The 20759-nt window shown below is 46.3% G+C and overlaps 1 protein-coding gene and 2 pseudogenes across 1 annotated transcript; 2 read left to right on the top strand and 1 right to left on the bottom strand.

Moving 5' to 3' along the window:
* The first annotated feature begins 5596 nt into the window (after positions 1-5596).
* LOC136471855 (phosphatidylinositol 4-kinase gamma 4-like) lies at positions 5597-9667 on the top strand (annotated as a pseudogene).
* Positions 6873-8063, top strand: LOC136475393 (malate synthase, glyoxysomal-like; the record flags this gene model as incomplete). Its single annotated transcript, XM_066472899.1, has 3 exons — positions 6873-7175; positions 7302-7570; positions 7709-8063. Coding segments are annotated over 3 exons (927 nt in total), but the record flags the coding sequence as incomplete, so codon positions are not given.
* A 1576-nt stretch (positions 9668-11243) lies between the features above and the next one.
* Positions 11244-15505, bottom strand: LOC136471854 (uncharacterized; annotated as a pseudogene).
* Positions 15506-20759: the final 5254 nt, after the last annotated feature.

Below are 20759 nucleotides of genomic sequence, written 5' to 3'. Positions count from 1 at the left end.
TCACGTAACCAGGTTAGGCGTCTCCCGTTCGAAAGAGATACGGTTGGAAATATGCAGATATTTCCATATCTAAAACCGTATCTGTTTTGAATTATCCATGTTTTTTGGATAGCCCGCGGATGCGTAGGTGGGGTTAGTTTCCATGGTCTGCTCCGATCCGAGACAGAGTTTCGGCATCATCTCCCTGTTGTTCTCCGGATACACAATCTCCCTGGCAGGACGTGTATTTGGAGAACAGCGGGGAGGTGCTACCGAAATTTTGTCTCGGATAGGAGTAGAGCATGGAAACTAACCCCACCTACATATCCTCGCGTGGAATTAGGACCTATCCTCACCTATTAGATAGTAGGAACGTCGTGTAGATGCAATTGATGTTTATATTACTCGCCGCTATATATATTAGAGGATGGAGGACCGTGAGTGGATGTACACGGGCCGCGCAAGTTAAGGTCAAGTCACCAATGAATGGATCGACAAGACCGATGCTTTCTTGGAACGGGCATTTGGCGTGGCTGCTAAAGGAGCAAGTAAAATTTGTTGTCCCTACAGCAAATGTGCAAACAGAAAAAGACAAACGAAGAAGGTCATGGGGAACATCTTTGGAAGAATGGATTTACGGCAGACTATACCAGGTGGGTCTACCATGGTGAAGCCGATCGTATGAGAGAGGAGGTGGTGAGACCATGCGTCGAGGATTATGATGCTGATGCTGGGGTAGCAGACATGTTAAATGACTATCATGAGCCACAGTTCGCTGAAGGACATACGGAGGAGGAGCCAGAGGCAACTGCAAAGGAGTTCTACGACATGTTTGCCGCGGCATAGAAACTCCTTCACGGCCAGACAAAGGTTTCTCAACTAGATGCCATTGGACGTATAATGGCGTTAAAGTCCCAGTATAGCCTGAGTCGAGACGTCTTCGATGGTATGTTGATAGTTATTTGCAGCCTGCTTTCAGAGGGTCACCTTCTACCAAAAAGCATGCACGAGTCATAGAAACTCCTTCATGCATTTAAGATGCCATATGAGCAGATACATGCTTGCTCGAAGGGGTGCGTCCTATTTAGGAAAGAATACGTGGAAGCAAAGTACTGTCCAAAGTGTAAATCCTCTAGGTTCCTGGAGGTAGATTCTGGTGATGGCTAGAAGAGGCAGCTTGATATTCCTATGACAATCCTATGGCACCTTCCGTTCATACCATGGATCCAACGGCTATACATGACCGAGGAATCCGCGAAACAGATGACATGGCACAAAAATGGCAAATGATACAATCCTGACAGGATGGTACATGCATCCAATGGTGAAGCATGGACCCACTTTGATGGCATTCATCATGACAAAGCTAAAGAGGCTCGTAATGTACGTGTTGCGCTGGCAACAGATGGGTTCAATCATTATGGAATAATGGCTGCCCCATACACATGTTGGCCCGTGTTCGTTATCCCCCTCAATCTCCCCCCCTGCTTATGCTTTCAACGACAGAACATATTCTTGTCGTTGATAATTCCTGGACACCCATGGAATAATATGGGTGTGTTCTTGGAGCCTATGATTGATGAATTGGTCCGTGCTTGGGAGAAAGGGGTATGGACATATGACCGAGTTACAAAGAAAAACTTCAAAATGCATGTTTGGTACTACTACTCCCTGCATGACTTCCTGGCATATGGGATATTCTGCACCTAGTGTGTTCACGGGAAGTTGCCATGTCCAGTATGCAAGGAAGGTCTAAGGTTCATTTGGTTGCAGAAGGGTGGTAAGTATTCATTGTTTGACAAACATCGGCAATTCCTCCATCTTAACCATGCATTCAGACGAGACATCAAGAACTTTACGAAAGGTGTCGTAGTGACAGACCCTGCACCACCGATAATGATTGGTGCCACGGTTCGTGAACAGATAGATGGTCTCGTGGTCAATCTAGAAGATGGTTTTGTGGGATATGGAGAGCAACATATGTGGACTCATAAGTCGGGCTTGACTCGGCTCCCCTATTTTGATGACCTTGTCCTTCCACACAACATTGATGTAATGCACACTGAAAAGAATATCGCCGAGGCACTTTGGGCAACAATCATGGACATTCCTGACAAGTCAAAGGACAACGTTAAGGCTAGAGTGGATCTAGCAACGTTATGCGATAGACCAAACCAACATATGAAGCCTCCTAGTCGCGGCAAGACATGGAGAAGGCCTAAGGCCGATTTTGTCTTGAGCAAGCCCCAAAGGAGGGAAGTACTAGAATGGATGCAGACGTTAATGTTCCCTAATGGGTATGCATCTAATCTGAGGAGGAGAGTGAACTTATCTACTATGTGAGTCTTAGGGATGAAGAGTCATGACTACCACATATGGATTGAGCAGCTTCTTCCAACGATGGTTCGAGGCTATGTCCCTGAGCATGTCTGGCTAGTGCTGGGAGAGTTGAGCTATTTCTTTCTCCAGCTTTGTGCTAAGGAGTTATCTCGGACCGTGATTGCTGACTTGGAAAGAATGGCACCTGTGTTGCTCTGTAAGTTGGAGAAGATCTTTCCACCCGGCTTCTTCAATCCGATGCAGCATTTGATTTTGCACCTCCTGTATGAGGCACGAATGGGGGGCCCATGTAGGGCCGTTGGTGCTATCCAATCGAGAGATGTCTAAAGGTTCTTTGAAAGAAATATAGAAATAAATACAAAATTGAGGCTTCCATTGCAGAGGCATATATTCTGGAGGAGGTGGCAAACTTCACAACAACATACTATGGTGACAACCTCCCTAGCGTGCATAATCCACCCCCTCGTTACAATGCTGGCGAAAATGAATCGAACCTCAGCCTTTTCCGAGGCAACTCAGAAGCGCAAGTGCATCGACCCCCAAGACCTTGAATCATGAAGAGTGGTGCCATATCATGCTATACGTGTTGACCAACCTTGATGAAGTGGCGCCATACATGCAGTAAGTTCTCAACGAACTTGTTAAATACGTCGTCACTATTCTGCATCCAACCCCCTTATTTCTCGTTGGTACAGGGAATTTCTTCATGAATTCTGGCATCAATCAAGGGATCCTACCCCACAGTAGGTAGATACCCTTCTTAGACAGGGTGCAGGAAATGGAATGCCCGATTTCATTTCTTGGTTCAAACGGAAGGTACCGTCTAATTTAGCACGTACTTAGTTTGACATTTCAAGTTAATCATACGTGCGAATAATATAACGATGTATCCTGCTTGAGCTTGCAGGGCCAGAGGGATGCGTCTATGCGTGCCGAGTTGAGACAGGTTGCTGATGGCTTTGCCTATAGGGTTAGGTCATTTTCTGGTTATGACGTGAATGGATATCGTTTTCACACAACAAGCTACGAGCAGAGTCAGCCCAATCGAAGAACCACAAGTTCCAGAGTTTTTACACCCGGCATTGATGAGGTCGAGTATTATGGAAGAATTGAAGAAATATACGAACTCAAGTTTCATGGTTCCAAACCTTTTAATCCTGTCATATTCAAATGCCATTGGTTTGATCCTGAAGTAACGAGACGGACATATTCTAATCTTGGGCTAGTCGAAATTTGACATGATTCTATCTTACCAGGAGATGATGTCTATATTGTGGCCCAACAGGCCACGCAAGTTTATTACCTCCCATATGCGTGTCAAACCATAAGGCATCTTAAGGGTTGGGATATTGTGCACAGTGTATTGCCACACGGTAAAGTGCCTGTCCCAAATGATGAAGATTACAACTTAGACCCAAGCACATATGACGGAGAGTTCTTTCAAGAAGAGGGACTAGAAGGGAGGTTTGAGATAGACTTAACCGAAGCGATCAGAATAGAAGTAGACAATGAAACGATTATTGAAGAGGACGCTGGAGATGAGGTGCAAAATGTGAAGGACTTACAAATGCTTGAGCGATTACATTTAGACAATGACAATGACAATATTGCTCATTCGGATAGTGTTGATTATTTCGACATGATTGATAGTGATGATGAGACTTATGATCCAACTAATCCCGATCATGAAGATTATTTCTAATACATGTAATACTATGTTATTTTGTAATTACGTTTTGTTTATTTTGCATCTATTTCTAAGTACTTCTTGTTTATCTATGCTTATTGGTTTACTCTTTTTAATTGTAGGTGATTGAACAAAGATGGTAGGCGACGGGATAAGGAAGCTAACGTCCTTGTACCAAAGGACAAGGACCACTGCACCGGGGGAGAGTAGGAGGAGGAGCAGCTGCAGGAGGGAGTCATCGCCTACCGCCCCATCGCGTGAGGAGGAGGAGGAGCAGGTGCCCCAGGAGGACGCCGAGGAGGCGCAGGAGGATGACAAGGAGGCGTAGGAGGACGTGTAGGAGGACGACGAGGACGAGGCGACAGCGGGGGTTCCGCTTCCTGTAGTTCGTCGAGCGTCTACTTGCGAGGTCCTGCGAGCCTCCCTCAGCGATCGATACCTCGTGAGAGACGCCCGCCGATTCGACCCGAGGGGGAAAAGTAAGTAACTTTAGATGTTATCACTACTTTATATGATATGTTGAAAATCAAAATAGAAATTAATAATTTTTCTTAATCACTTGGGCAGGAATTGGACGATTGTGGCGAGTGGAGGTGGTCACACACGCCAAGTCAATAGCATCCTCGGTCTTCTGTGCAAGGAGCACTTCCCTGCCCTAGTTGAGTATGCCAGAGTGACGGGGCCGGCCTACTCGTTTGACCACTACGCCGCCGCCCTTGATGCTACAGATTAGGCCCGCAGGGTATTCAACAACAAGGCGGAGCGGGTGAAGCAAGAGCTGTGGGTAAGTCTTCCTCGCACTACATTGCTCAATACATTCTTGAAATAATGAATGGATATATCGTGTTTGTATGCAGGATTTCTTTAGATGTCAGGACGGACATGAGGCCAGGGCGGATGCGGTGGCTACCAAATGCTGCAAAAAACTCGTCGTGGACATGCATTACGAGTGAAATGGCCATGACACTCGGCAAAGTGACTACCTGGGAACTATCTGGGAACATGCTTTGCCGAGTGCAAAGGCCGTTGCACTCGGCAAACATCAGAGGTTTACCGAGTGCCACGGGTCAGGCACTCGGCAAAGTGACCACCTTTGCCGAGTGTCTTTCCGGCGGCACTCGGCAAAGTGGCCACCTTTGCCGAGTGTCTAAGTCAACGACACTCGGCAAAGCGAGGACCTTTGCCGAGTGCTTGACCTTGGCACTCGGCAAAGCCGCCGTCACGGTGGCGCTCGCCATCATGGCCACTTTTCTTTGCCGAGTGTCGGATTGGCACTCGGCAAAGCCTTTGCCGAGTGCCCGATAAAGTGCACTCGGCAAAGAGGTCTTTGCCGATAAACTGTTTACCTAGCGCCCTTTGCCTAGTGTAACACTCGGCAAAAGATTTGCCGAGTGTATATCGGCCTTTGCCGAGTGCCTGAGGCACTCGGTAAAGAAGCTATCTCTGGTAGTGCCTAGGATTTCCTTGCTAACAGGAGGAAACCCTAGGGCAGGAGGAAACCCTAAGGCTCGTGATCTAAATGGGTTACACTACAAAGTGTACAGTAATAATCAGTAAATAGTCTGGCCTTAGGTTCTACTAGTGCTTGACTTCTCAACTCCTTGGCGTGGTGGCGCCGGTTGGTAATCAGCAGAGAAGATGTCGGCCGGCGTTGCAACTCTCAGCCCCCTGCAGGACCATCTTGCTCTTGTGCCACAATGCCTGCTTGGTGGACTCCAGCCACTGGATTCGATTCTCATTTTTCTTGCCATGCCTGGGATGCCACCGGTGCCGATCCGGGTCCTGGATTCAGAGTCTGTCGCCTCTGTCAAGCTCCTAATCCAGCGGTTCAAGGGGTTTGTCATTACAAAACAGAGGCTGCTGTTTGGCGGGCATGAGCTTTCACACAACAATTCCCGTGTCAGAGACTATGGGCTTGCTGATGGCAATGTTCTTCACCTTGTTGTCTGGTTAGCTGAACTCCATGAGATTGTAATCGAGACTGCCCATGGGAAGAAGTTTCGATTCCAGGTGGAGAGTGCCCACAAAGTTGGGTATCTCAAGAACATGATTGCTGCTGAGACCGGGGAGCACATAGAGAGCCTGAAGGATCAAAAGCTTGTACTTGGCGACAAGGAGCTCGAGGATCACCAGTTGATCACTGATATTGCCAAAAAAGGCGATGCAGTGATTCACTTGTTCATCAACCAGGCAGCAAAGGTCCAGACGAAACATATTGATAAGGAAACTGTTGTAAAGGTTGTTATTCCCAAAGAAAACGGAAACCTTCAAATCGATGCCATGAACCATATAGACACAGATAGTTGCAGGCATCCTACTGTTGAGCCGATTATTGTTAATAGAAAGGTCAAGCTTTCTCTTGTTATTATGGAAAGAATTAAGTCCACTTTTGGCCCCTCCACTATTGTGTTGGTCTAATTTTAACCCCTAACTACAAAACCGTCTAGTACCGGTACCCCAACTGTCAAAACTGTTCACTTTTAGCACCTGGGCGGGGGCAAGGCTGTTTTGACCGACGTTGAGCGGTTTTGACCACGCCTCCCTTTCCACGCTGCACAAACCGATGTTGAGGCCTCTGTTCTTCCTGTCAGTTGCTCGAAACCGGCAAGTGCCTGAATAAAGGTTGTAGTTCTAAGTGCAAGTTTGGGGCTAGTAACTTGAATGGGCTAGAGTGCCACAGTGAAATCTAAGAAACACGCACGCCAAAAATCGTGCAGCACTCTGTTTCGGCCGGTGTCCGCGGTCACCGCGTCCGGTCGTCGAGGGCCGAGCGCCTGCTCGCCGTGCACCGTGCTGCCTCGCCGCGGCTGGATGAGGTCCTCCTCTCTGACGCTGGCGCCCTCGTGCCCCGCGGCGTCGCCGGGGCCAATACGACCTGGAGTTCGCGTCCATCCTCACCCGCGACGCGCTGGCCTTCGTGGCCGGCCTACAGCGCGAGTTCCGCGGCGCCGTCCGCTACGCCATGGAGCAGCGGCGGGAGGCCCAGCGACGGTACGACGCTGGCGAGCTGCCGCTGTTCGACCTAGCCACGAGGCTCGTGCGCGACGGGGACTGGCCGTGCGCGCCCGTGTCGTCGGCCGTGGCCGACCGCACCGTGGAGATGACGGGCCCCGCCGAGCCGCGGAAGATGGTCATCGACGCGCTCAACTCCAGCGCCAAGGTCTTCATGGTAAGCATACACACGCGTGCAAACTTGGCTCTGGCTTGCATACGAACGGGTGAATGGATGGATGGATGAAGCACATGTGATGTGTCGACCGTTCTGAGCTGAGACGACGAGAAAAAAATGTGGCAGGCTGACTTTGAGGACGCGCTGTTGCCGACGTGGGAGAACCTAATGCACGGGCAGGTCAACCTGTGGAACGCCGTGGCTGGGACCATCAGCTTCCGCGACGCGGCGCGCGGGCGGGAGTACAAGCTCAACGACCGAACCGCCAAGCTCTTCGTCCGCCCCCGCGGTTGGCACCTCCCCGAGGCGCACATCCTCATCGACGGCGAGCCGGCCATCGGCTGCCTCGTCGACTTCGGCCCATTCTTTTACCTGCCCAAGATGGAGCACTCTAGGTACGTGCGTGGCAGTACGTGCCACACGCCCGGCCCATATGAACACGTGCCTCGGTGGTGCGTGCACGGTGCACCACACACGTAGATGTGCGCAGCAGTGACGTGACTCACTGGACGCTCGCTCGTCGTCTCTTGCAGGGAAGTGAGGATTTGGAACGGGGTGTTCCAGGGAGCCGAGAAAGTTGCTGGGATCGAGCAGGGGAGCATCCGGGCGACGGTGCTGGTGGAGATGGTGCCGGCGGTCTTCCAGATGAACGAGATCCTGCACGAGCTACGCGAACACTCGGCGGGGCTCAACTGTGGCCGCTGGGACTACATCTTCAGCTACATCAGAGAGGAGGACCTCATCCAGCCGCGGCGAGGTAGCACGGTGCAGGGCGAGCAGGCGCTCGGCCCTCGACGACCGGACGCGGTGACCGCGGACACCGGCCGAAACAGAGTGCTGCACGATTTTTGGCGTGCGTGTTTCTTAGATTTCACTGTGGCACTCTAGCCCGTTCAAGTTACTAGCCCCAAGCTTGCACTTAGAACTACAACCTTTATTCAGGCACTTCCCGGTTTCGAGCAACTGGCAGGGAAGAACAGAGACCTCAACATCGGTTTGTCAGGCTGTGCAGCGTGGAGAGGGGGGCGTGGTCAAAACCGCTCAACGTCGGTCAAAACAGCATTGCCCCGCCCAGGTGTTAAAAGTGAACGGTTTTGATAGTTGGGGTACCGGTACTAAACGGTTTTGTAGCTAGGGGTTAAAAGTAGACCAACACAATAGTTGAGGGGCGAAAAGTTGACTTAATCCTTATGGAAATGATTAGCACAACAATTGGTGGTCTAGAAAATGGATACCTTCCTGTCATGTCAGCAGAAGGATCTGGGGGTGTCTATTTTATGAAGGATAATTCAGGTGAAAGCAATGTTGCCGTGTTCAAGCCTATAGATGAGGAACCAATGGCGGAAAATAACCCCAGGGGCCTTCCTTTGTCAATTGATGGTGAGGGGTTGAAAAGGGGCACACTAGTCGGGGAAGGCGCATTAAGGGAGGTTGCAGCATATCTTCTGGACCACCCAATTGATGGATGCAAATCAGATGGTGCTGCTGGATTTTCTGGTGTACCTCCCACTGCATTGGTTCGTTCTTTCCATAAGGGGAAGGAGATTAAAATGGGATCATTGCAAATGTTTGTGTAGAATCTTGGAAGTTGTGAGGATATGGGCTCTCAAGCTTTTCCTGTCAAGGAGGTTCAGAAAATTGCCGTTTTAGATATTAGGTTAGCGAATGCCGATCGTCCTGCACGGAACATACTGGTGTGCCAAGACGGAGATCGCTTGAAGTTGGTTCCAATTGATCATGGATACTGCTTCCCAGAGAAGATAATTAAGTGATTGTTGATATTATGTGTTTTACTTTTTCAGCACAAACTATAAAGTCTGTGTTTCTTTATTTGATACATCCAGTCTATGTGCTGTATATGTAGCCTTACACATCTGAATACTGCTTTATGCCTCTTATATAACTTTAATTCTGTTAGTTGTTCCAAACATCAATATCAGATTGAGAAGCTGTTAACTTAGCAGCGTCAGATTGCCATGTTAAGTTGGTCTGTCTGAAGATCTACCTTTTAATAATTAATAATAGATGAATGAAAGTTTTGTTGCCCTTTTTCTAATGCAGTTTGAAGATTGTACATTTGAGTGGCTGTACTGGCCTCAAGCTCACGAGCCCTTCAGCACTGAAACCCTAGCATACATCAAGTCGCTAGATGCTGTTGAAGACATTGCCCTCCTCAAGTTCCATGGGTGGGAGCTGTCTCCTCAGTGCGCTCGAGTTCTTCACGTCAGCACCATGCTCCTGAAGAAGGGTGCGGAGAGGGGCCTCACTGCATACGACATTGGTAGCATCATGTGCAGAGAAGTGGTGACGAGAAAATCTGAAATCGAGTCTCTGATGGAGGAAGCAGAGGACTATGTTCTTCCAGAGACGAGCGAGGTAACGTTCTTGGAGACAGTATCAGAGATCATGGACAGTTACCTTGACAAGGTGCTGCCAGGTTAGTTACCGTAATGGATGTAATTGTAAGAATCCAGTTGTAAACACGTTTAGCAGTCCCCATGAATATTTTGTGAATATGACAACGAAGATCCCAGCCCAGCTAAATCTCAATTGTATTTTGTGTGTATTCCTTAAGAGATGTGCAGGTAGTTGCTCCAGTGTGCATGTGCATGCTTCGTTTCTGTTCGCAGCTGATTCTCAACGATTTATAATTTGTAAAGTTTCAAGTTGAAGTGGGGATGGGACCTTTTAAACTGTCGAACACGCTTTGGTTGACCTCGATGAACATGACATTACAGTTTTTTATTTAAAATATAATTGGGAAAATCATGACACATTTAATATTTGCGTATATTTATTGTGTGAACGTTGAAGTTGGAAAGTAGGATGCAAACCGTGGCTCTACTCCCTCAGTCTCAAAATATGAAGTGTGCATGTATATTTTAAAATTAAAACATTGTAATTTTTAAACAATAATTAGTCTAATCATATAAAGAGTGTGCTACAAAAGTAATTGCATTAAATTTGCATTTAGATATACTCTCTAATGATTAATTTTTTGTTGCCACAAATGATAATAAGAAGAATTAGTGATTAAAGCGTGATTTTGAAAACCACACCAAATTAAATCATACCTTATATTTTAGGATGAAGGGAGCAGTTATTAAGGTCCCAAAAAAGTTCATTGTTTGTTTTTCACATTGTATTTTGCATTGTATATCCAATTCAGCAACGTTTGATTGAGGACATGAAATTTCAAATGATCCCTTTTGCAGCGATCTCGTTTCCAATGAATAAGGGAGACAGAAAAAGCAAACCATTCGCAGGAACCAATTTTCTCTGCGGATCAACCCTGTGTAGGGATATCAGCGGGGGTCCTGACCGCCCCCACGGTATTGTGATTAAGAAGAAGATCTTCATACAGATCGAGAAAATCCCCGAGCTCCAGGAGCCGCCACCTATGAGAAGGATCGTCTTTTAACCTGTGCTTTGGCCTGGGGCGAGCGAAGGGATTTTTTTAGAGACTCTCAGCCTGAAATTAGCTCCCATGAGAATTCGAACTCAGGACCTGAGGGGTGCTTCCGGAACTGCTAACCAACTGGACTAGCATCCTTTAGCCCTGTGTAGGGACATCGTGCAGCATTTTCACAACGCTGTTAATGAAAATTAACAAATTCTTCCATGGCAGACAAAAATACCACAACTCGTGATCCACAAAACCGCAGTTTTTGCTGTGCATTGCAGAGAAACCACAACTAGAAACAGCCAATGGCAGGGAGCACAGAGAAAAATAAAATGAACAGACCTGCTTTTTAAAATTGTTGCGATATACTACATGACCAGATATAAAGATCTGCGAATGGGCCTGTGATTGCACCTTTTTTTAGAAATTTTTCCAAAAAATTTAGAGTACACACAAGGTACGCGGTGGTACTACGCATTTCCCGAGGCGACATGACTCCCAATCTCTTCTTTGAGTATGTACGGACACGCAAGCATGTATACATGTAGTGTAAATGTTTGAATTGTGTGCGTTCAAGTTATACCCGAACAAAGAGATATAAAGATCTGACAGCGATGTGCGAGTTAAACCAAGTTTGATGTCTTTACGCACAACACTCAGGTTTTTTTGCCAAAATGACTTGAACAACCGTTTAGGGCCATGAATCATAAGCACCGGCGTTGATGTTTAAAACACCACATAATGCTACACTGAAACATTTGGTTTAAAATTTAAACAGTCAAAGCTTGAGGTGTTGTAGATAAAAAGAAGGCAGTACATGAAATATGGAGAATCATGCAATGCTACTAGCTAATTGTATGTAACAAAAAAAACATGATTCCGATGCTTGTTTCAAAAGATCCTCATTGGATGTTCCACTTTTGCTCCAGGGCACTGCATATCCGATTTAAACAGCAGGCGGCACTGAGAGGGTAGTTGCAAACTGCATAAACGGGGAAGTGGTCACTATGGTTGAAAGGAAAACAGATACAGATAAATAAATAATATGCAGACATTGCAGTCTTCACAAAATCTGTCCCTTTGTCCAAGCAATGTAATCATCAAAGTATATAATTTTGGACATTTATATTTGCAAGTTTCTCATTCTCTAAATAAGATGTCAACACCAGCAAATCAATCTAGTGAGAAGCAGGATGATATTTTGATCCAAACTGGCCATGCCCAAGTTGCTACCAAGTTAAGGCCATTTGCTACATGTGCATGTGGGCACTAATTAACAACTAAACCACGGTTAATGGAAGAAAATAAAATGTCACCCTGGTCTAATTTTTCAGCATAACTTTTTTTTTATCATATCAACTAAATGTTACTTACTTTGTATGTAATCATCTGTGTATTCCTTGTCAATCTTTCCATGGGCCATGGCACCAACCTGGAGATGATGTGCAGACAGTATGGGATTACGTACAAGCATTAACAAGGGATCAAAATAGTCCAGCTTACAAGCACAGTTACTCACCACAAACACAAGGGGTTCATCATCACTGGATTTGGCAACATAGTCAAACAAGTTGACTGACTTCTCAGCACTAAATGAAAGACCTAATAAGTATAAAAAATGTATCAATTAGCATATCTACCGGATATGAAATATGTCGTATTAAACAATAGACTCTCACCAATCTTTCGTGCACCAACAGGTAGATAGCATAGCGGGTAACAGGATTTTTAACAACATTAAGAAGCTTCTCACGCTTCCCAACTGCCGTAATGCTCAGTTTTTGTAACAACTGTGCTGCCATATTATATAGTACTTGCAATCAGCGCAATTATTAAAATAACAGAAACACATAAGAAACAGAAGGTATAAGAGTTTTATTAGTAACTTACACATTAAACCACAGAAACGTTTAAACGTTCTTGGCATGCGGACATGAGGTTTGATTTCAAACAATACTCCCTTTTCAGTCCTCACATAAACAGCCTGTAACCTTCCAGCCTTAGTCAGAGGGCTATCAAATATTGCTAGTAGAGCCTGCAAAACATTTTTGAGACAAACTCATTAACAACAAGTTGGAAAGGATGTCTGTCAGAAAGGAATGAGCTGAGTTATTGTTGGTAGGCCCAATCAACTATTTTTTACTAGGTCACTGATGTTTTCTTTAAGAAATAGCACAGGATGCAGGGGTGATCAATTGAAAAATGGAACTACTAAAAGAAAGCACTTGATAATTGGGTATAGAATAAATGCTTGATTCCCATTTACTTGAAGCAAATAATTGAGAATCAAATTCAAATAAAAAGAGGAGTGTTTTTTATTCATCTTCCAGTATTTTCAATATTTTAAGGCAACAAGAAATTTACATTACCTGATGAATTATATCAGGTCTATAGTCTGCAGGATTGCGATTCTGCTTCCTCAAATAATTTGCATGATCATCTGAGTTCAAGATTTGCATAGTCTGCACAGAATGGTAAAAGAAACGGTCAAACTAATATCCATAAGGTGATAACCGTTTGTTTCAAAAGAGAGCATCCCAGATGTTATGCTAGATTTTTTTTTTTTCTGCATAAAACTGAACCATTTAAATGATTAAAAATGGATATACTAGCAATGGTAAAGGATAGCAAATTAGGAAAGTATAAATATGCCTTTTTACAAGAAAGATAGAAGAATCTCTAAACAATAGACCACACCAAGTCTACTCTAAAGTGAATAGTATTCTAGTTGACAAAAGGGCGTACCCAGTGCAGAGAGCTCCCGCTCTGTGCGCACTTCTATATAATATTAAAAAACATCTACTTAACACTAGAATTCAAGATGTGCAAGCAACAACCTTTTGCTGGGAAAAGATCTGCATAGGCTATAGCCATAAACTGAAGAATGAAAATGACAGGCCTCATATGCAGAGGCTTATTCCTGGGTGATGACTTGGACCACGATGAAGAGATAAAATATTCAGCAGTGCATAGAGACACCGATAACAGCAAGTACAAGCCACCATTTACTAATGTCCCAAGCAGTACATGCCATGTTGATTCGTTTAACAGTACAGTCAATATTGACCCCAAGGATTCACTGGCATGTTCATCAACAATGGTACAGAAGTATAACTTTTGTATACTAATGTTGTTAATTAAGTACTCCATAAACTCTTCCAAGATATACTTTGACCATGATCTTATCTTGCTTACAATATGTATCAATTACTACAAAGCCAATGTTCATTACAACATTTGTGAAATAAGAATCTATTCATGCACCTTTTGTGCACTGAACATACATATATTTTTAATAATTGATGGTCAAAGTACACTATATTTTGACATTTGGGAAGTACTGTTTTTTAGGTGTTAGGCAGTCTCTACTGTGCAACTTTGCTGGCTAATTTATTTTTTGCTGTAAGTTTGACTTGATACATTCTCAAAAACATGGAATGTAAGAGTATAAGGTCTTGCTGTTTCCATGTTTCTTTTATCTTGAAGAAGCCTTGGGGAGTGTTTGCGTTTTATCAACAATATTTCCAATCTATTCTATGAGAATCTTACAAGTCAAATTACATTTTTGTTTAAGAGCTTTTAGTTATTCACATATGTGCCATGCAAGCATAAGAAAACAATTGGTCCTGTACAAATTAAACTTATGACAATACACCTACAAGATGTCACCAATATCTCAACAGGGTCCACTCCAAGCCAACAATAAAATTATCTATTCTTGCATAATCACAAAGATACTGAGCATTCCTGGTACAAGGTATACACTAAATATACTAACCAATGATATTCTAGCATCCTTGATTTCTTTCATCAATTTCCACATTCTGCGAAGTTGTCACAGCAAGGTGCACATTTCAGTTTCATGATAAGGTGAAAATTACTACGTTTTTGCCCTTTTTCCTACTAATAACAGTAGAACCACCTCGATAAATAAATCACTTGTACAAATCCCTCCAAGCTAAGGGCAGGATTGAACTCGAAATGAGCATCCAAAGAAGCCAGAATTGAATTTGTTCTGGAACAGGAATAGCACAAGAAAAAAAAGAATTTATTGATGGTTGATGCAGCCGAGCCACTGTACCTTGCCGACTTTGCCGACCTCGAGGCAGGCCCTCTCGAGCACGAAGATGGCGCCAGGCCGTCGCTTCCCATCAACCATTCTGGGTACGATTGGGAGCCCGTCCACCGCAGCATGCCCCTCCTCCCCAGCCGCTGCCTCCTCCTCCTCCTCGTTTCCCTTCTTCTCGCCACCGGCCTCCTCTGGCGGTGGCAGCTCCTCCACCTCTTCAGTGGGCGGGGCAGCATCAGAGGTCGCCGCCTCCTCGAGCTTGCGCTTCTTCTTCCGTCCCTTCACCCCGTAAGGCCGCCCCATCTCTCTGACGCTCTCCTATCTGTAGGCCTGGGCAATCGGTTTCGTCAGGTGTTATCACGCTTGAACGGGCGTCCGTCGGGGCCGCGGTGGCAGCTGCGACACCTTAGCTGCAAGAAGGTATCAAGAGCTCCGCATCAGCTCCTCACAGCGCGCTCGGCAATCACCAAACTAAAAAAAAAAGGAGCCAAGCAAACGACCTCACCTTCCCTGAACGACCTCAAATCGAGGGCAGGACGATTTGAGGGATCGGTTCAGCGTTGAGCTTTGCCCTTGGCCCCTTGCTTTTGCTTGTTCGATTGTGCGAGGGAAGGAGATAAGGAAGGGAACGACGAACCCACAACCGGCGCCCGCCGTGCCCGTGCCACGCGGCCCTCCGCGACGCTTAGTCGCCGCGAACCGCCAACGCCAAGACCGCGCGCCTGCGCTGCGCAAGCCACTCGGTGTCGTGCTTGCCCCACCGGCCGCCGCCACCGTCGCGTCTTGCGCCTAGGGTTTTGAACGGGGGCAGCCGAGCGGAAGGGGACGAGACTGTGCTGCTGCGGCGGGAGCCTGTGCGGTTTGTCCGCTGCCTTAGTGCGGATGAGAGTTGAACCGTCTAATGGGCTTGGCTGGTTGGGCCCTGATGGGGAGGCGAGGGCCAGAACAAGGGCTTGGCTGGTTGGGCCGCCTAATGGGCTAGGTGGAGGTGTACTTACGTGCTGGGAGCATCTCCAGCGATGCTTCTACTTAAGCTCCTATTTTAGATTTAAGTAGTGGGGTAAAAAAAACCAGTTCCAACATACCCCCTTCCTTTTGTTGGCTCCCTACTTTTCTCCCTCCACCCTCTATTCCTGAGGGCCCCTACTCCACCGTGCAAAATCTGGATTAGACCTTTTCCTTCCCATGCTCGACTCGAGCGGCCTCAACCGTGGCTGCCATCGGCGCCGCCCCCGATCCATGCGCGCCTCCGCCCTAACCCGACGTCCGCTTCGGCCATCCCAGGCGTGGCAGGAGCCCGACGCCGGCGGCCAAGCCCGACGCGGCGGCTCCCCTCCCCGGTGCTGGCCGCCAACTATGCCATGCCCGACGCGATGGCTCCCCTCCCGGCATGGCTTGCCTTGCGCGGTAGCCGTGGCAGACGCCGGCGTGGCAGCAGTGCCCGATGCCAAGCGCCCTGCCTAGCACGGCTTCCCCAGTCCTTGCCGCTACCGATTGGAGATTCGTAGCTTCCTGGCGGCTCCCCTTCCCCGAGATGCGATTGACGAGGATGGCCGAGTTCGGCCATGAGATAGGGAAGAGGATGACAGGTCGGTCCCACAAGTCATCCTCTGCAAGGATGGATTTAGGGTCTATTTTAGGTAGTGTTACTGAAGTAAACCACAAAATATGAGTAGTATGAAAATTAGTAGCTACCTAAACAGAGAAGTAGGGGGTGTGTTTTAGGTAGCATTGCTGGAGATGCTCTAAGAGCATTTTCAACAGTTCTATCCATCTCCCCTGAAAAAACAGCTCTCTCTATGGCTACTTTTGCAGCAACTCTCCAAATATTCATAAAAAATATTGAATTACCCCCAATGCATACATATTCGGAATATATTATTAGGAAACCGGTAGAGATCTCTAAACAACCAATGGGCTGAAGATAGGTTTAATTTGTTTCCATTATTATTAATATCATATATTGGTTAGTATACACTATATATGTACCTGTTGGCTTATGTGGTAGAAACTGACAAATGCGCAAAGGTAGCCATTGGTAAAATTATACCAAACCCTCCTAAATTAGCTCTATCGCTTCTAGACGCCAAATATACCAATTTGGGTTGGCTAGCCGATGCATAGCTTGTCTGTCTCTCGCAAAAGCTAAATGACACCCCATATTGAGATTGACCAGCAACCAAGACCGATGTGCTAACAAAAGCATCACGAGAAAAACACAGAAAATTCAGACTTCTTTTCCTCCCTTTTTCTTATAGCTATCCATGTGTCAGGGTCGTAACCCCGGGGTGTCTCAAGGCACTGATTAGTTAGTAGGCCACGCGGCCAGCAACATAATGGCTGACAAAGGCCCGAACGACCGAGGCCCAGCGAAAGTCGTGCGGAGCAGGCCAGGCACCAAGGTTGGGGTCATCCCCGACCTCTTCCACCTGCCTTAGCCACACGGTACACGGAAGGCGCAGACCTCACCCCCGTCATGACGCCTAAAAGGGATGGGGGAGGTCAAGCGTAGCAAGACGCGCCTGCTCTGACAAGAGCAAGCATGCCACACTAAACCCACAAGGACCGAGGGGACTGCTGTCACCTCGGTTCGGTCATATGCCAGCCATGCGCCACAAAGATCGAACAAGACAACACCGCCCCAAGGCGGTGACGACAGGTACGATGACCATCGGCCAGATATGGACCGACAAGATGCATGAACGATCTCACCCACTACGAGATGAGAATCATGACGGGGGCCTTGACTTAAAGGCCACCCGAGCCGACGAGAGACATGACCCCAACGATCAGGATCATGGCCCCAGCTCCTTAGTAATGACCTGGTGATCGACGATCTAAGGGCGGCTACCAACTCTTGTACTGTGCCCCAAGAAACCAGGAGACAACGACGACGACCACGACGGACACCGTGTTGCATAGGATGGCTGACGAACCACCATCGAGGCTATAGTGCACCACGACAGGCACAGTAGCACCACGCCACACCCTATCACAACGCGGCCAGAAGACCATGACGATAGCCACGACCGGACGTGCACCAGAAGACAGCGTAGCTTATAAGCCAAGTTAGCTAGGACCTCCCTCAGGCTCTTGACCCTTCGGTCGGGAGAACCTCCTCTTTGTACAAGCCCTGCCCTGGAACTCTATATAAGGGTAGCTAGGGCACCCATCTCGGGCACGATTCTGAATAATCTACCATTCCATTCATTCTTCATCGTAGTAGGGCTCCTGGAGCTTCTCTTTGGGCAGCCCTTCACCTGGCATAGGTCCTTCCATCTCTATCACCATTCTTGCACCCCCCATTATAAGAACTTCAGAGTATTCAAGTGAGGAACACGCACTCGATCATCTTTGAGACTAGATGTAGGGCTTCGGTCTGAACTAGTATAAATCATCGTGTCTATTGGATGCTACCATCATCTTCCTAGAACAGCGCGACAATCGTATAAGTTTACCAGTCCGATTTACAAAACACCAACACCATGAGTTTATTAAATTTATAAATTATAAAGATTTAAAAAAAACTCATGAATCATATTGGCAAACTCATAGTGTGTAATACTAGATCTAGAGAGAGATTGATCTATTTTTACATTAGATGTAGATGTAGTAGGAAGAGGATTGAAGTTGACATCTTTGATCTTCTAGATAGTTCCCTACTCGTCCATCTCGAAGCATGTCAGGGCATACTCCAAATCGGCAGCAACTCATGCCTTCGCCCTCTCCTCTAGCATCTTGTGAACCTCCTCAGGAAGTTGATCGACCAAAGGCTCTCTATCGGTGACCTTAGTAAATCTGTTCTGCTTCGTTCCAATGAAGTCGCCTGAAAGTGTGTTGACGCTGATTTGAGTCACACACTGGTAGAGGTTAGATCGCCTAAGGCTACACATGGCCAAAATACGTAGGAGAAAAAGGTCCCAAAGGCGAGGCCGGTTGATGCTCGTTCTTCACCCGAAAACCCACGAATGCCTCTTGGGAAGACCACCTAGAACATCGGCAAATCTCGTTGACAGACATGTTGTACAACAAGTGGTTGGAAAAGTTAGGGTTTGAAGATAAAAAGTAAGCTAGATATGTGCTTTTTACGATAATCGGTCCTGATCCTCTCATATAAATAGAGGGGGCAATCTTAATCCATTCAAAAACTTATTCCACACGTAATTGGTAAGTTTCTGACAAGATCGGAGGAGTTTCCAACAAGAAAATCATGATTTAGGCTCAGACCGGGAAAATCAGCTAAGACAGTTTTTGTGAGTCCAAGGCAAAAAATATTCCGAAAGCCGTAATTTCTCCATCCGAACTCCAAATTAGACAATTTATATATGTTTTTTGATTAGCTAGACGAATGGAATGCAATAGTATAGTCCATTCTTCAATTTGAAAAAGTAAAAAAATCTAGCTTAGGAAACCTGATGATTCAGCTCCTAGAAATTCATATTTCCTTCATTCGAACCGCAAACTGGAAGATCCATATGTATTTTTGATCCTCTCGACAAGTGGAACACGATGATAGAGTCGATTATGCATCTATACCTAACAATAAAAAGGCAAAATTGGCCCAACTGCCAGCCTACTCGCTCTATCCCCGTTCGTTTTCTATAGTCCTACCCGCAACAAGCTCGCTCCTTCTCCTCGGAAGGTCGCACGCTCCCGTGGCCTGCTGCCCGACTCGCTTGCTCCTCATCCACCACAGCTAGTGTGGTAGAACCACCCAAGATAACACACTTACGGAGGCACTCGTCTTCCACTAGACACTAAGCACCCCGAAAGCAAGCTACAGCGGGTGGGTTCAGTCGGGCACACCCTAAGGGAGAGCTCGAAAGATCCACATTTTCCCCCAAGGATCCAATAATGAGAACGAGTTACAATACTTAGTCCCTTTCATACATCCAGAGTTCTTAGAATTTTATTATTACAGTGCCAAATTCAGAGTACGGAATATTAAACAACGGAATGATAATAAACATCTATTGATAATGAATAAGGATCCATCTGTGCCCACCAGAAGAATCCTTCACACAACGGATACTTCTCAAGTTGAACCTGCAACAGGGGTAAATAAACTCTAAGTACATAATGTACTTGCAAGACTTATCCGACTAGTGGGAATCATTTCCCGACTCCAAGGGATATGCAAAGCTTTATGGTTTGCCGGGTTCCTTTTTGCATACAGCAATTCTAGTAGTGAATCCTTACTTATGTTATTATTAGCAGTCATAATTAATTTATTATCTAGTCATTCTATGTAAGCACATGGTCTACTTTCAAATAAGAGTTGAGCAATCAGTTCCATTTCATCACCTTTCATCTTTCAGTTCTTACTATAGTGCTAGACTGTAGACAAGCCGTACCGGAACGCCAGAGATTCATGAATTAATGCCCTCAGTTGGGTACCCCAAAAACACATGCCCTACTTGTACCCCAGGTATAAGCAGGACTAATCCATCACTCTCTTGTCATGGGGTCTAGGTCCCCGTCCAAACTTGGACTCTAAGCCCCTGCTCCTAAGTCTCGGACTTAGTGCGGTGTAAGGACCTCCACCATTCCCGCCTCCAATCAGTCGGTCCAGAAAGAGCTAGAACCCACGACAAAAGAGCAACAACTCTTTCCTGTGTCCATACCCAAGTATGTGCTCGTGATAATAAGTTTGTGACTTGCCTAGAACCCAATGTAATGGCCGGTCCTTAACCGACGCAGACAGAAAAAGTGTAACCAAGCTATGCCCTGTTGGCCACAGGACACAACCTCTTACACGTACCAATACCAAAACCATATCCCTGCCTGATCACTATTTTTCCTTTCTACTATTTTATCATGAGTGATCATAATTATCACCTATTGTGAGTAACGGCAGGTTACTCACGCTACCGATACCCTGAGCATAGCAGCTACTCGACCTATACTAGTAGGACTCATAGGTAGATATATTTGCGCATGTAGTTTTCATGAAATGCCTATACATAAATGCACATCATATATATTTAGTGATCATTCAAAAATAGAGGTTATGCACCAAGCTTGCCTTGGGCAGGCGTTGTGTCAACAAAGTCAGCAATGAACGGCTCCGAGGCTCCCTCTTGCACAAGGATCTCCTCCTCGTATTCCTCAA

Source organism: Miscanthus floridulus, chromosome 8, assembly GCF_019320115.1.
Source record: "Miscanthus floridulus cultivar M001 chromosome 8, ASM1932011v1, whole genome shotgun sequence".
Lineage (NCBI taxonomy): Eukaryota > Viridiplantae > Streptophyta > Magnoliopsida > Poales > Poaceae > Miscanthus > Miscanthus floridulus.
Note: the sequence above shows the minus strand (reverse complement) of the source record. Positions and strands in the feature narration are given on the sequence as shown.